This window comes from Cydia fagiglandana, chromosome Z (assembly GCF_963556715.1).
Source record: "Cydia fagiglandana chromosome Z, ilCydFagi1.1, whole genome shotgun sequence".
NCBI classification, from domain to species: Eukaryota; Metazoa; Arthropoda; class Insecta; order Lepidoptera; family Tortricidae; genus Cydia; species Cydia fagiglandana.
The window spans coordinates 38,271,653-38,288,054 of NC_085959.1; the positions used below are offsets into that span (position 1 = coordinate 38,271,653).

Sequence of the window (16,402 nt, forward strand, 5' to 3'; positions counted from 1 at the left end):
CCATTGTAACGGCATCCATTTGGAAGGCTCGTCAGTGGCCTACTTAACGCAAACGCGTACGTCACGTCACCCAATCGAAAGAAATTTACACTAGGTGTACGGTACTAAGTTAGCATAAAATATACTCTTGTGTTACCGGTTACTGATTGTATAATTCATTTACAAGTTTCAAGTCTATGAGTTATCCAATAACACAGTGAATGATTCCCCGTTATCATAAAATGTGTGAAATGGTAGTTATCATTTAGTAAAATTAATATGACTGATTATCGGCGCTAATCATTAATTAAAATCATTTAATTATTATTATTACTGATAAAGTTATTTTAGAATGTTTAATGTAATTTGGGCATTAATATCATAGATAAGCTCCTGTAGTTAACGGTTGAAAAAATTATCTAATTGTATTATCAAATGTATTATCAATATATTACAGGATGTTACCTAAGTAAAAATTGAAAATCTGTCTAGTCAGACCGTAAAAAGCCTGCTGCGATTTTGATAGCCCACGTAGTGCAAGTGTCATTTTAAACGTCAAACTTGTATGAAATTATGACGTATACATAACACTTACACTGCGTGGACTATCAAATCCGCTGCAGACTTTTATTGGTGCGACTATAATCTGTAAACGCCGAAAGATATCAGCCTGTCAGTTGTTCGGGGTCTGTTACCTTTTACGTTTAACTGACAGGCTGATATCGTCCGGCGAACTGGTACGAATAATCTGTGGCCCCCTTAAGAGATAGCTTTTGTTTTTTGCAAGGCTCAAATTCTGGGTGGCGGTAAGTAGTATAAAATTGAGAATACTGAAATATCTTCATGTACAGTCAGCCAAAAATAATCGTAGTCGTTTCGGCAGTTTTCACATGTATAATGTAAAACAATTAAATATAATCAGAGCTCTACCGTCTTGGGCGAGCCAGGATCGTTCAGTTTAAGTATACTCGTAATTAAAGGATCGAATTTATCTATATTTAATCATTAAATCTAGTAAAGATATTATACAATAAATAAATACCTAAGGATCTAGAACGTTTTGAAAACGAACCAGTGGTCAGAATTTGCAAAAACCGGCTAAATGTGAATCTCCAAACTAAACTTAAGGTAAGTATGTGACGTTATATGCCTAAAGGGTCCTTTCGTTATACTTCATGTGCAATGTGCATAAGGACTCTTCTCTAGTGGAAAGCCACATATGGCCCCCGAGCCATTCACCTCATTTTGTGCATTTATTTTCTAAATGTTGGGCCCGTTTTGAAGCTTTTCACTTATTTTCTGTATAAGTTTTATCAGTTTATCATTAAGTAACATACATTTGTGATAAAATTTTCGTTTGGTAGGTACTTCAATTAAATACGTCTTTATTTAATCACGGACTGGCTATGTGTATGTGTACCTACCTAATTTCAACATATAACCGTCCAGAGCGGCTACCGCGAAAACCGAAATTCGCAAATTGCGGGGATCATTCTCTTTTACTCCAATGAAGGCGTAATTAGAGTGACAGAGAATAATCCCCGCAATTTGCGAACTTCGATTTTGGCGGTTATAGCCCAGACTTTTGGCTGTGATAGACGGAGAATCGCCTACGCGCTTGTTGACTACGGAAGCCCAAAGTGCAAGCCATTTACTTTTGACGCCGACCGTGCAATGTCACCGGCGCGATCAGGCGTTGCTTTACTATGCCGGTTAAATTTTACTCTATTATATTCCTGGCAGTGATATAACCGTCATCCGTCACCATATAAAACCGTATTTATCCAACTATTTACCACTTATCGCCCTAATAAATATATTCACCCGGGGAAGCCACTCGCAGTCCGAGCGCGGCATCGAGCACACGCGGCTGAAAAATCGTAATTAATATATTTTCTATCGCCGTACAACAGTCGTGTCGTGATCCCTGTAGTGACGAACGAACGAACACAATGTCTGCCAAGAACACGCAAAGTAAGTTTCGAAATAGTTAAAATGTTCCGATTTTTAAAATTGGAATGTTTTGGTTTTTACTTTTTCTTTTTACGGATTTTTGCGAGTTGGAACGAAAGTGAATTGATTCAAATATGATAAAATAACGGTCAAATGTGATCAAATTAAGCATTCTCAAAATTGTTTTCTTGCGCATTTTGTACTGAAAGTTTTTGCGAGTTTGTATTCAAGCGAAACGTAGAAATTTCGAATTTCTAGCGTTTAAATAATAACGGTTACTTTTGAATTCTATACATTCGATATAGGCGTTCAGTATGTCACTTTCATTGCGACGGATCATATTATGGAAATTAAAAAGTTACTTATAAAATTAAGTACCTATTTGCTCTTCTATAATTTAATTAATTTATCAAATTGTGTAAAGCAGGCTTATGTAATTTTATAGGTAATTATGCAATGAATATGTATGATATGTTACACTTTTATCAATTATCTATATATATTGTAGACGAATTAAAGTCTTTGTAGAAACAATTAAGTACATACCTATTCAACGGCAGCGAATGTTTTTTCAGGTATTTTTATCGATGTTATAATATATTATAAATTATAATATATGTAGGGCCTTAATCATGACTCATGTAGATAGTTATTTTATTGCACTACATTTTTTAACTATGTGATTTTATAAAATTAGCTATTGCGATATAGGGGGAAAGATTTTCTTCCTGAAGTCAAAACGAACCATTTTACGAAGAATGTCATGCTATTTCCTTTTTATTTTGTCCTTATATTTTAGATTTATTTAAAAAAGGCAATTCAATGTTCTAGAAATTGTTCTGATTCAAATGTGCAACTGTTTGGATGGAAACTGTTTACAATAAAATCCACCTGAATCAATTTAAATATGCAAATTCGCGTTTTTTATCGATAATATTTATTTTGTTTTACATTTGCAGAAATAATATAATAACTAACCATATTAAGTTACAAATATGGTTAGTTAAAATATTATTTCTTGTTCGTTGGCAATACCTACATAATTAATCGTTATATCACATATCTATTAAAATAAGCACTATTAAAAGGATACGGAAACTTCTAGTCCAAACTTTTTGATTAATTCCTTTTCAATTAAAATACAAAATTACCACGCAAAAACTACTTTTTGATAAGGAAATCTATATCCCTAATGAGGCACAAGGAAAAATACAATACATAGTTACTGTGAATAGGTTCATTTATCCTTGATTGCGCGGTTTCCTCTCGTGGTGTTATCAAATGTGCGAGTACGTTAAATATGTTTATGTCCAAGGTCAAAAATATATACCTAGATCAAGCCATTTTTTTCAGGTTCATGTAGGTAATTAAGTCGAAACTCGAGTTTTTTTCAACTTGTCAGAGCCGAGTATTTTGTAGACACTTGAGTCCTTTTCAAAGAACTCTCTTTTATCAAAAATTATTCAAAATGCATTGTCTTCATGTAAAAATTATGGGTTAGGTACACCATACAATACCTATTATTTTCTTTACTGCTACTAGTATTTAGATAAAACCTACGAAATTGTCGAGGAAGTCTGTGTTTAGAGGCTCGGGTCCTTTTGAGTTGCACTTCAAAAATATCATTATAGGATTCGACTCGGGACTTATAAACTGATTTTTTAGCGCAGTCTCGTAAAATCGAGTTCCTTCAAATTTAGACTCGAAATATTCGAATGGTGACATAATTTTAGTCTTGGTAGGAACAATAGGTACTTAAATAATGTCACCAATCAGTGCACAGCACAGATGTAGAATAGTATATAAGCCCAAGCGTCAGTCTAGACTTGCGCGGGTGCCTGGGGATGGTGGTGACCATTTGTGATTGGTTAGCCACAGTTTTGTTAGTATTTTCGTAACTGGGAGAAATTTCTTCTTGTCGTATCGTATATTGCCCTTAAGTACTTACAGTGGTAAAGCGATAAAAGTATATTAAAATGAAAAGGAGGAAGAGCAAAGGGGTTTCTTATCTACTAAATCTTTACAAGTTACGATTAAATAGTAGAACTCATAGTAAGTCCTATTTTATTGCAATGCATGGGTGCTCTTAGTTTACACCTATACACACCTTAAATCAGCAGATTACTAAATAATGTTATATCTACCTTATCACATTAACAATTACATCATTAATTACTTATTGATAAAACTTTTTATACTGTAAGAAGTGCAATTTTTCGACATTGACAAATCCAATTATTTATTAATATCAAACTACGAGTATAACTTTATACTGGCGTGATATTTTATTGAAGACATAATATTTTAATTCAATTACCTTTATTGTAATTTTAATTATAGGGATAAACTTCAATTCTTTTCAATTATAAGTTGGTAATAATTTATTTTCTGATGTTGTTGTTTAATCTGTTGTTCTGAAAACAACGAAGAAGTAAAATAACAAAATATTTTATTTCTTATTAGTAATTACTTATTACGACTACACATTTACATATTTAAGTAAAAAATATGAAACAGTTCCAGATTAAGAAATGTATAATAATTTATTTCGTATTTATGATATTTACTGCTTTTCAACACAAAATTCCCGTAGATCATTAAATCGGCGCCACTATAAAGTAGCACTCAAATTATGATAGGCACTTGAGCATGCTACGCAAAAAAGCCGTATCTTCATACTAGCCTCGTATCACAATACGACCTTTTTACTTTTGTCGGCAACTGTGTCGGAATTCTCATATCTTTATTTGCCACTTCAAAATGTTGTATGTGCTCTTATGAAGCTTAAGCAGGCTTATGCATCTTTGATCTTAGTGTGACAGATTATTGTATGATGTGAAGTGGCTAGTATTCTATTTAAATGCCTATTTAAATACCTATACTATAATTAAGACAGAAATATTTACGTAATACAAATTATATTAATACTATTTATTGCAATTCTAAAACTATTAAGAGTATTGGATGGTGTCACACATTTATCGATTCTTGGTTTTTTATTAATAGTTAGAAATGGTTCTATATTAATTTTACTTTTATTTTTATTTAATTATAAACAGACATCGTAACTTTTATAGCATTTTTGGTGCAGCGGAGTGGTGTTAACGGATTTAGTATAGATAATTCAAACTGAAATTATTAATGCTAATGCTATATTAATATTAATGCTAATTAATCATTAGGGTCGAAATTGTTTATACTGATTCCGTTAACACCACTCCACTTTACTTTACATAATTTTGTATATGAGTTTATTTATTTTATTAACCATTATTACCGCCACTAATAATTCATTGCCTGGGTCGCCATGAATCCGTGTTTACGATTGCGTTCCGACTTTCCGAGCGCGCTGCGGATACGGCCTAACTACACAATTCCTTTTTTCATAATATAAGTATGTATGATATCTTTTATATAACCGACTTCTTGGATCTTATGTGTTTGCAATAAGGTTTATTGTTCAGTTAACAGCGTAATGGTACCAGCATTTTATTTATGGTAAATGCCCGATTTTCGCATGCATCATGCGATTAGAGCTCAATTAAATCAACGCAATGATGTTTAAAAATATGTAGAAAACAAATACCTACTCTAAAATATTTTTTTTGGATATTTACAATAATAATATTTATTTTGAGCTTTTTTTTACAATATATATAAAGTTGGTCAAGCAAATCTTGTCAATAGAAAAAGGCGCGAAATTCTAATTTTCTATGGGACGATAACCCTACGCGCCTACATTTTTTAAATTGGCTGCCTTTTTCTACTGACAAGATGTGCTTGACCAACTATACAGTCATCACCTAAAATTATTAACAGCTTTAACAAGACATAATTGTTTCTATTTGTAAAACCAGTAAAACTAGTAAAGATACTGTCAGCTAGTTGTTCTATCCGCTACCATTACCTAATACAATCACAACGTCTGATGCTCGCGCGGGTTCGTACCTGGTGCAAAGGCTGGCCATCGCTATCCAACGTTCGCGGCAAGTATCATGGGCACCTTTGCACCCGGTACAGCCCGCAGAGGTCTTTTAAAATATTTTAATATTTAGATATATTTAAGTTAGATACTTTTGTATGATTATTTATATACCATTAACCTTTTGTATAATAAATAAATATATTCATAGGTTCATGCTTTTCGGTTTGAAAAGTTTTCCATTAGACATGTGAATGTACCGAGAGTTCAAATAAAATTAGATTTGTATCACAACGTCTGTAATAAAAAATAATTGACTATTTGTTTGAAATCTACATATTCCGAGTAAAAAAATATATCTAGGTAAGTACAGTAGGAACAAAATGAAAAACATTGACCAGGACTCTTCAATGTTTATTATATAATCAATCAGAATGAATACATAGCACAAAAACATTACAATTAAATCATCTCACACACCTGAACTGTAATAGTTGTGCGATAACAGGTGATTGTTCTAGCCAGAACAATAGGCTGGCCAGCTGAGCAATATTATTTCATACGCCCTTATCGCACGTAGCTCGCATACTTGGGTGCCGTGCGCATATAGGTATCTAGAATAAGATGGTCCACGGCAGGCGTCTTGAAAAAAATGAATAAATCAATCAACATACTTATATCTTTTTTTTACCGCAATAACTCAATGCTCTCGCTCTCTTTATTCTTCAAAAACTGTGACTAGAGTTTCCTGTCGTTGCACCATCTATTGTCAAGTAGCAGTAGTGAAAATTCTGCTACTCGATGCTATAGAATATAGATGTCGACTACGAAAATAATAGTCGTTTTGGTACTGAGTGAGCACTCTATGTATTTTTTTCTCTATGCTACAACCTAAGTTTAAACAGCTCTTATATTACACAATGAGATACTCGGGAAATAAACTAATGTCTAAATGTCACCAACATTTATTTTAGATGTTTTCTTAAATTCATTCGTGTGCCAAAAACACAACATGTATTCATGCGGTTTGTTTACTAGAAAAATAGGTCAAACACGATTCTGTGAAGATCACTTTTCTCGTATTTAGTCAGCTTTAATTATAGATTTATCGACGACCGGTCTGGCCTAGTGGGTAGTGACCCTGCCTATGAAGCCGATGGTCCCGGGTTCGAATCCTGGTAAGGGCATTTATTTGTATGATGATACAGATATTTGTTCCTGAGTCATGGTTGTTTTCTATGTATTTAAGTATTTATATATTATATATATATCGTTGTCTGAGTACCCACAACACAAGCCTTCTTGAGCTTACTGTGGGGCTTAGTCAATTTGTGTAAAAATGTCCTATAATATTTATATTTATTTATTTATTTATCAGAGAAAAGTAAATTACAGAGTGTCAATCTCCATAAAAAGCTGCCGTTTATTTAAACTAGATGGCGTTATCATATACATGTATATTTATTACTCGTATGTAATTTATCAACTAAGATATACCACGAATCAGTAGTTAGGGTAGATAGAAGAACATGTCAAAAATGTAAAGCTTAAATTGTTTATACGACAACGGTTTCATTCACTTGAATTTTTAGTCGCTATTGCCGACATGTTTCGGGCCCGTCGGGGGCAAATTGAAGTGAATGAAACCGTTGTCGTATAAACAATTTAAAATATGTCTCACGAAAGTTTAATATAGTCGCACCAATAAAAGTCTGCAGCGGATATGATAGCCCACGCAGTGTAAGTGTTACGTATACATTATAATTTCATAGAACTTTGACGTGTAAAATGACACTTGCACTGCGTGGGCTACCAAAATCGCTGCAGATTTTTTACGGTCTAACTATATCGATTAATGTAAAGCTTCCTCAGTGACAACAAAATCCTAAAAAGATTATAGATGCTCAAAAATTTACACATCAATAAGTATATTATGATTTATGATATTACACATGATATGGTAACCTTTCAAAAATAGTGGGTTCTAACCTTGGTAGCTGAAAAAATCGTTCTAGATAAAATGCAAAAAGATGACTAAAAATTCGCCCAAGATCGTTGTCATACACAGACAGAAGGTTAATAGAGGTTAATTATATGTTACTTTACAGATATTATAATTTGTTTCGACAGATAGTAGTACGAGTAGTTTCCTATTGATACACTTGGATAATGTAAAAACTAATATTTAGAGTGATAGCGCTAAATATCTTTAAACATGACATTAAGTAATGACAGTTTACACTAATTACGAAATGTTTTTAATTACAAAGTTCAATCATTGAATAAATATTACCTACTAGTGTCGGACGAAGCTAACTCTGCGCACAACTAATTACGTAAGTTAAAAATAACTGTAAATAAATACAAGCAAACATTTCAAATGCCATAATCACAAAGAAACAAATGCATCAATGAATTTGCTATCAATTACAGTTTACCACTTAGGGCCACTTACTAACCCGAGGTTAAGCGGTTAAACCGTTCACTCCATGTCAAATTGTACTGGTAACCATGGTAACCCCAGGTTTAATCGGTTAACCCCGGGTTAGTTAAATGGTCCAAGTCTTGGATAACACATTTCTGAATATATTATGACTATACTGGAGCAAGGGTTTTTCTTACCGATTACCAATAAGGGTATAATGATCGTTACTTATAGCGAATTCTTTGCTACAAATGACCATTTATCTATTACAATTACTTTAGTATTGGAATTTGTGACTAACACTGTTTACCGACAATAATGATGTATGCAGTTTAATCATTAAAATATCCCGAGAATGTCGCACATGACAGATTTATGGCCATATGAAGTCAAAGAACTATACTTGTCAATATGTGATATATTATGTGGCTTTCTAGTTTAGTGCAGTCAGTTTTGCAATAAAATATACATGTACGTACATATTTCGGACTATAATAAACTCTGGCTGTGTGAGCTGTGGACCTCGCGATAAGATAAAATATTAAAAATAAATAATATTTACTTCGTTAACTCATTATCACAGCGAACCCACAAGTCAAGCGCCATAGACGCTACTGGCGCTTAAGTCTTTTATCATTATGACAATTTCCGCCATTTTGAAATTTCCCAAAAACCGAAACGACGATATCATTATCACATAGTTTCATTAGAATCTGTCTAGACTGGCCACCTGCAGAGGAGAACATTTACGAAAGCATTATTGCCCATGCTGAAACGGAGAACTTCGCTAACGCTTCGGTCAATATTAATATATATACATAAATATTTGGCGACAGTCTTGCACAGATTGACCTAGCTCCAAACTAAGCGACGCTTGTAGTATGGGCAGGCCTATGGAACTCTCCGCGCGAGCTCGGATTTATACCTACGAATCTGCTCCCGTTCACGGTAGAAAAGCAAGCCAGTTGGTTGCCACACGCGCTCACGTACGCACGTCACCGCGCGCCGCACTGTACATTTTTACGATAGTTACAAGCTACGTAGTAGGTACCTACCTACTATTGAATTTCTTTAATTAAACATGTAATGTTTATTATGTATGACAAATGTATAGTTTTAGATATATCTATCTATTTGAAATAGGTAGCAATTTTTTAGTTTATTTTGGTAAATGTTTATTTTAACGACAGTAAGTTAACTTTACACCGGAAAGTGCCTACTCATTTTTGCTCTGGTTAACTTATAATTAATTACCTGTATTCAGGGGGTTTCTATTATTTTTCTTTATTGTGTAACATTAATCTCTATCTGGTTTTAAATCACACGAAGTTTTAAAACTAATTCTTGCTGGGATTATTGCGCGGTTTATAAAACGGCTTAAACACTGCGGTTACTGCAGGGACATATGACCTTTTAAAATGACTATTTGGCAAGTCTAATGCATAATTGGAATATTAGGTATAATTTAAGATTTAGCTTTCCTTTTATTTCACTCCGCTGTTTAAGTAGGTATTTATTTATCATTTCTAAGCGTCAGCAACCCTAGCGTTGTGCCGGTGCGCGCGGTGCGGGGAGCGGCGCGTTGAAGGTCACTCCATTGTATTTTTGTGTAGGTATCAAAACGGTAGGTATTTGCGTTTTGTTTGAGAGATAAGTATCTGTTCGTAAGAACTATTATATAATCTGTGGTATGGGTAACAGGCGACGATATGATACATATGTAGATATTGTCCATAGAATCAAATATTCTGATAAACATAAAAATTTGTATAACGAGACGAAACAGAAATAAACATGTAATAAAACAACATATGTATTTATCCAATAATATGTGGCTTTCCATTAAACAAGGGTCCTTATGCGAGTTATACACATGGAACATTAAGGACTCTTCTCATGGAAAAGTTCCTCAAAAGCATATCCTTCCCTCATGGAAAGTGGTTATTTTCTGAGAAAAAATATTGTTTTGCATAAAAAATATTGTTTGTTACTATACATATATGTATTGAAATGTTTAGTCGATTCCACAGCTCCAGCGGCGTACGGTACGTTTGTGGAGCCCGACCAGATCGTGGCCGCGTTACCGTTGAACCGACCTGGTAAGACCGCATGGTGACGTGCTGAGTTCGCATGCAGTTTACGACTTTTAAACTCAGTACGCGTACGGGAAAGTCCATAAAGGCATGCGGGATAAAAACATTTTAGAAAAACAAAATTGGTACGAATTTATATTGATTTGCGGTCCAGGAGCCAAGATTACAATCGTTTACGCTGATACGATATGCTAACTCGGAGTAATTAACAATGGAGCCGCCATTAACAGGCGTTCCCCTCTGTCGAAAATAGGCGGCCAATGGTCAACCACATGTCAACCATATGTATGGACTGACGTTTATCTGACATGACGTACCTATACATTTGATGTGCCCCTCCCCCGCAAAAAACGGCAGACTATTTTGTACCGAAAATTTTAGACATGGCGTCTCCGTTGTTAATTACTCCGAGTATGCTAATATCTCCCTATCACTTCCATTTTAGTGTGAAAGAGAGAGAGGCTTTTCGTTCGCTACGGCGCTAACGATTGTCATCTTGGCTCGGCCTCTTGATCGGTTGAGTTCGAACACGAGTTCAGCGTTTGTCTGAAAGCGCCTAAAATATACCATTACCTACATGTGAACATGATTGCTTATTGTAAAACAGATACAACAGAACAGATATAGCATGTGGGTAATAAAATATAAATCAGAATCATAGGGTCTAAAACATAAGCTAACTTTGTATAACAATGTAGAGTCCTAAGCCTGAGAAGAACTCCACATGGGCATTGGTCCATAGTATTCATATCTAGCAGTAGATATCGTGATTCGAATGGATCCCCCGTGGATCCCCCCCTAATTGCTTGAGCATCATTATCAATTTGTTGACCTAATTGGAACCGTCCCCGATTGGGTTATACATATGTACAGTCACCTGCAATAATGTTACTCTTCAAAGGCTGCAAAAATATGTGACGCGCTCTTATGGCTCTACAAATAAGATCGTGTCAGATATATTTGCGGCTTTCATTGTGTAATATATTGTTGCAGGTGACAGTACGGCTGTTCATTTTTTAATCGACAAAAAGTAGTTTCAATTATCATGTTGCATGTGCATCCCGCAGGCGAATAAAAATTGGACATCAAATAGATGTGTGTCATTAATTTAATATCAAAAAAGTTGCATGGGGTTCCATTATTATAAAGTTGAATTATACCTACATACTTTGTTTAGGCTCGGTCAAGCCGTGATCTTGAAGACAATAATTGATGAAATTGAGATACAATTTTACTGACACATTCCAGCTTGTTAAAGCGAGTGTTTTTTAAATACGCGGAAGTTTATTGTCAAAATGGCGTTCGTAATTTAGCACGACATCGTTTCGATATTAAGAGCAATTAAGAGTTAAGAGTACATATGTCGCAGTAAGATAGATATAGTAACAGCACCAGTCATGGGACATTTAAGAGGAAATTTGGAGTATTTATGTTATTTCCCTTATACATGTAAATGGTCTACCGCTTAGCGTGTTAAAAGATGAAAGTCCTATCCGTCTTTCATGTTTTAGGCGTGTTGTATCAAAGATACTGCAATTAGTTTCCACATATTTAACAAATTAAAACTATGCTTTTTTTCTCCAGTCATGGACACCAAAGCTCCAGTAATGGGCCCCCGGTAATGGACGTGGATCCAGTAATGGGCCCCCTATAATGGACAAGGCTCTAACAGTATAAAATATTGAAACGGGGAATAAGTTACAGCATAAAAATCAATTTTTGGTATAAGCTATTATCGCTGAATGTATTTTTCTTTCCACATCCAATTATTATTGTATTAGATCCATCGAGACAATTCTAATATACCCAAACACAATTAGTTAGGGTTAATTGCGATAAAGTTCCCATGGCCACCTCCTGTCTCCATCATCAGATCAGATCCATGTTATCATAATATTGCATTATCATCCGATTTGCATACTTAATTTCGTACTTACACAAAATTTCAACTGAATCGGAAATCGAAAAGTGGCTCAAATTCAGCTACCAAGATTGGACCCACACTAACTAACAGGGCAAGTTAAATAAAAGTTTGGAAAACGATATTAATTTATCCGAAGTCCGAGAATACCTCCTGATTGACATATTTTGTAACTACATTTTACTTCGGTATTGCTTAAACATGAAATTATGGCATGGCAAGCATCATTCTCTCAATTGTCCCATCATAGGAGGTACGCAGTTTTACAGCTCCTATAATGGGATTGGGCCAAATACCACTATTTTTTTACATCTGTGGAGTCACAACATAGTGTGTTGTATACCTTATCTCATGGTAAATGCAATTAACAAAACACATTCTAGTTTTCATCAAGTATTAATTAATTTAAATTTAATAAATTAACTCATCTCTCTTAGCGAAGTTGTTAAGAATTCGTAGTGGTATTTTTTTTCAGTGACACGACAACTTTTGGGTTGACGCCAATTTCTTAAAAAACAACCAAAGTTAATGAAACTTCAAACTGAAACAGCTCTAGGACTCTTATTTATGATAATATACAGCCAGTGTTTATAAACTAGTTTTAGATACTTATTTTAGAGGAATTATGTTTTTTTGTCCCATTACTGGTTCCACGTCCATTATAGGGTATACTACTATATAGCCGTTATATAGTTATAACCCTAGGGATATAATTATATGACGTAACATAGTTATACGAAAGCGATTCATTACTATCTTACTAGGTATATAACTATAATACGGCTTTAGTTTAGTGATATAGTTATATTACTGGATTAAGTTTAGTGAAATAGTTGTAAGTAGGAGTGCAGCGGTGCGGCGGAGGTATAGTTATATCCCTAGGGATATAGTTATATGCCGTATAGTACGTAACTACGTATTATAATCATATTCCTAGTAAGATAGTAATTGTAGGTATTAGGAGTGCGGCAGTGTGGCGGAGGTTTAGTTATATCCCTAGGGATATAGTTATATGCCGCATCATATTCCTAGTAAGATAACTATTATATATATTTTCATGCTGCTATTTTTAAGGGTTTATGAGGCATTGCGATCGATTCACGAAAGCTGGCGCGAGATTTGACAGAATTTCAATGAAAATAGTTGTCACTCAGTAGAAATCTCGCGCCAGCTTTCGTGAATCGACCTGTACTTTTACGTAATATTGCTAAAAAGTATTATACGGCATATAACTATATCCCTAGGGATATAACTATACCTCCGCCGCACCGCTGCACTCCTACCTACAATTATTTCACTAAACTCAATCCTACTAATATAACTATATCACTAAACTTAATCCAGTAATATAACTATATCACTAAACTTAATCCAGTAATATAACTATATCACTAAACTAAAGCCGTATTATAGTTATATACCTAGTAAGATAGTAATGAATCGCTTACATATAACTATGTTACGTCATATAATTATATCCCTAGAGTTATAACTATACACCGTGTTTTTATTGAATTCCGTTAACTTCGGGGTATGGTTAAGTACTTTTAAGGGAACTAAATGGAATAGCTAAATTTCAAAAAAAAAAATATTTTTTTGTTCTTTTTTGAAAAAAAATCAAGTTTAAAAAGTAATTAAATGTAGCATATAGCGTTGTTGTAACACGGGCATTACATTTAACTGAACCAAACAATTGAAATCTGTGACATATCAATGTCATTTCGAACATCGATCGACCGAGATTGTACTTAAGTTTAGTAGCAAATGCATGAACTCATTCTAAACACTAATCAATATGTAAACCGGCCCTAAGGCAAGTGTACACGCTTGCAGAGGCCTTATAGAAAAAAAAAAAATTATTGATTATCTTCGAAATGGAGTTAATTAGAATATCGGTGTCTTTGAGAAAGTTACTTGATTTAAGCTCAGGAATGCACCCCTGAAATTAACGGAAATCAAAAAAACACGGTGTTATAACGGCTTTATCTATCTTATTGCGACACATACATAGTTTAGCAAAGAGCTCCAATGAAATCGTTTTGTTATATAATACAAAAGAGGATAGTGGACTAGTGCTTCTCCATACAAACGTATATTCTTCATTTTCCTCTCTAGATATTGTATGAGTATTATGGAAAATATATTTACGCAATTAATTGTTTATTATTTTATTAACCATAGCTATATGCCCCTTCGTTTGACATTTTTCGATTTTTGTTATACAGGATGGCTAAAAATTAATCGCATTCCCGTTGCCAGGGAGGTTTTGGGATTATATGTACTACTGAGCAACTTTTACTAAGAGACCAACCCAGAAATCGCGAAAAAAAATTTGGCTGTTTCAATACATTTTGATATCTAGAAGCGGTCAGGGGACATCTGAATCAAAAGCTTTCGTCTTAATCAAATCGGTGCCCCTAGGATAAATCTCATTCGATAGTGTGGCGTGTTTGCGTTTAGTATCATTAATTGTATGAGATTATGAGCTTCCAAAACGTCCCGCTGGGCGCGCTGTTCAACTTCAAAATCCCATACTAAAAACATACTCGTACCTACCTATTAACGCAAACGCGAACGCACATCCCGCTGAAATTTACACTAAGGCTTCGGTTATTGGTCATGCATTAATACTAAGTTAGTTGACACAGCTAAAATAACAACAAATAACCTTCTTACGACTTTACTTAAATCGGGGAAAACAATTTAATGGCGATGTATTGTTAGCCGACGTAACAATGAAAAATAATCATGTATAAAAATCACCTGTGGTTTCTAGTAAGCTCATTATTTTGCGTATTTTTTACAACTACTCGTACATGCCTAAGTATATATTGCAAAATTTAAAGTTTATTTTTGTACCAGTGACCGCAATTGCCCGGGGAATCGTTTTAATTATCCTGTTTATATGGAGTCAGTAATGGTTTTCCTGTTAGAGAAAATATTTACGCAGTTAAGTCAACGTTTGCGCGAAAGGAGATTGGCTTTAAATATTAGTATGGAAAAAAGGATAACGTACACACAAAAGAATATGGGTTATATGATCTACATTTAAACGTCCATTTCTATTTAAAAATAATGGTCACCGACCAGGTCAAAAGCAAAGTCAATTTTAAAACTACTCCAAAGATATTATATGTATACATTATTAATAAATTTTTCAAACAGGGAAATTGTAACCATGACGGCTTTATATGATTATTAATTACCGCAAATAACGATTCTTTTTTAAACCTCAAGGGTCCACGGGTCACTTAAGGTAAACGTACTAGTGCTCGACATTCTAATGCCCAATAGATGACACCTTGCTGTCGCCTCTATTGACAATGACTTAAGTTTCAAGATGACATGTACTGGGACCGCGTCGAGTGGGACTAGTACGTTTACATTATCCTCTTAATGGACCAAATGCGTTTTAAATGTTGAGATTACGTCACAAGCTTTCAATTTACAACAACTGAACGAAAATAAGCGGAACACATTAAAACACTATAAAATATGCCATTCCTATTGTTATTGGCCATTTGAAAGTAAGAGGAGTACTTATAATAAAAATAATTTCTAGAATTTCATAATCGTATTTTATTTAATACTTATCTTATTCCATGTTATTAAAGTTAATACATTTCATCATTCAATTATAATTCAGTCATCGATGAGTTTTAGAAAACCATGTAAATTCACACTAGTGAAGACATCTTATGTACCCAGTAAACTCAAAAGTGATTAAATTGATGGTGCCTAACTCATGTGTGGTAACACTAAATGAGTGCAGTATACTAAATATAGGCCCTACCGCCAACATCGAAAAATCGAAAAATGACTTCCAATGACACTTCTAGCGGCTTTAAGCCCGCTCCACACTCGTGCGCTAATCGCGGCGCGAAGCCGCGAACGCGAGTGTGGAGTCGATTTCGCAGATCTGCTATCTCAGCTCCACACTCTGGCTTCTTTTGACGTGATAACGTCTTATAACTTATAAATCGATGAACACCGAAAAAGTGTCACGTTGTGGATAGATCTCCATGGTAACGTTGCCGCCGGCGTTACATGGCCGAAGTATGCAAGTTTTCATCAATGTTTTCTTATGACGTTATTACGCAAAATTATCG

General features: G+C 34.4%; 1 protein-coding gene across 2 annotated transcripts in view; it reads left to right on the forward strand.

Annotated features, from left to right (window-relative positions):
* Nucleotides 1-1,640: 1,640 nt before the first annotated feature.
* The window catches only part of LOC134678416 (aquaporin AQPAe.a), a 91,188-nt gene continuing 76,426 nt past the window's right edge, over nucleotides 1,641-16,402 (forward strand). For both annotated transcript variants that reach the window (XM_063536988.1, XM_063536991.1), the window contains exon 1: nucleotides 1,641-1,953. In XM_063536988.1, the coding sequence (XP_063393058.1) occupies nucleotides 1,932-1,953 (22 nt within the window). In that variant the 5' untranslated portion in view covers nucleotides 1,641-1,931. The remainder of the gene's footprint in view (nucleotides 1,954-16,402) is intronic.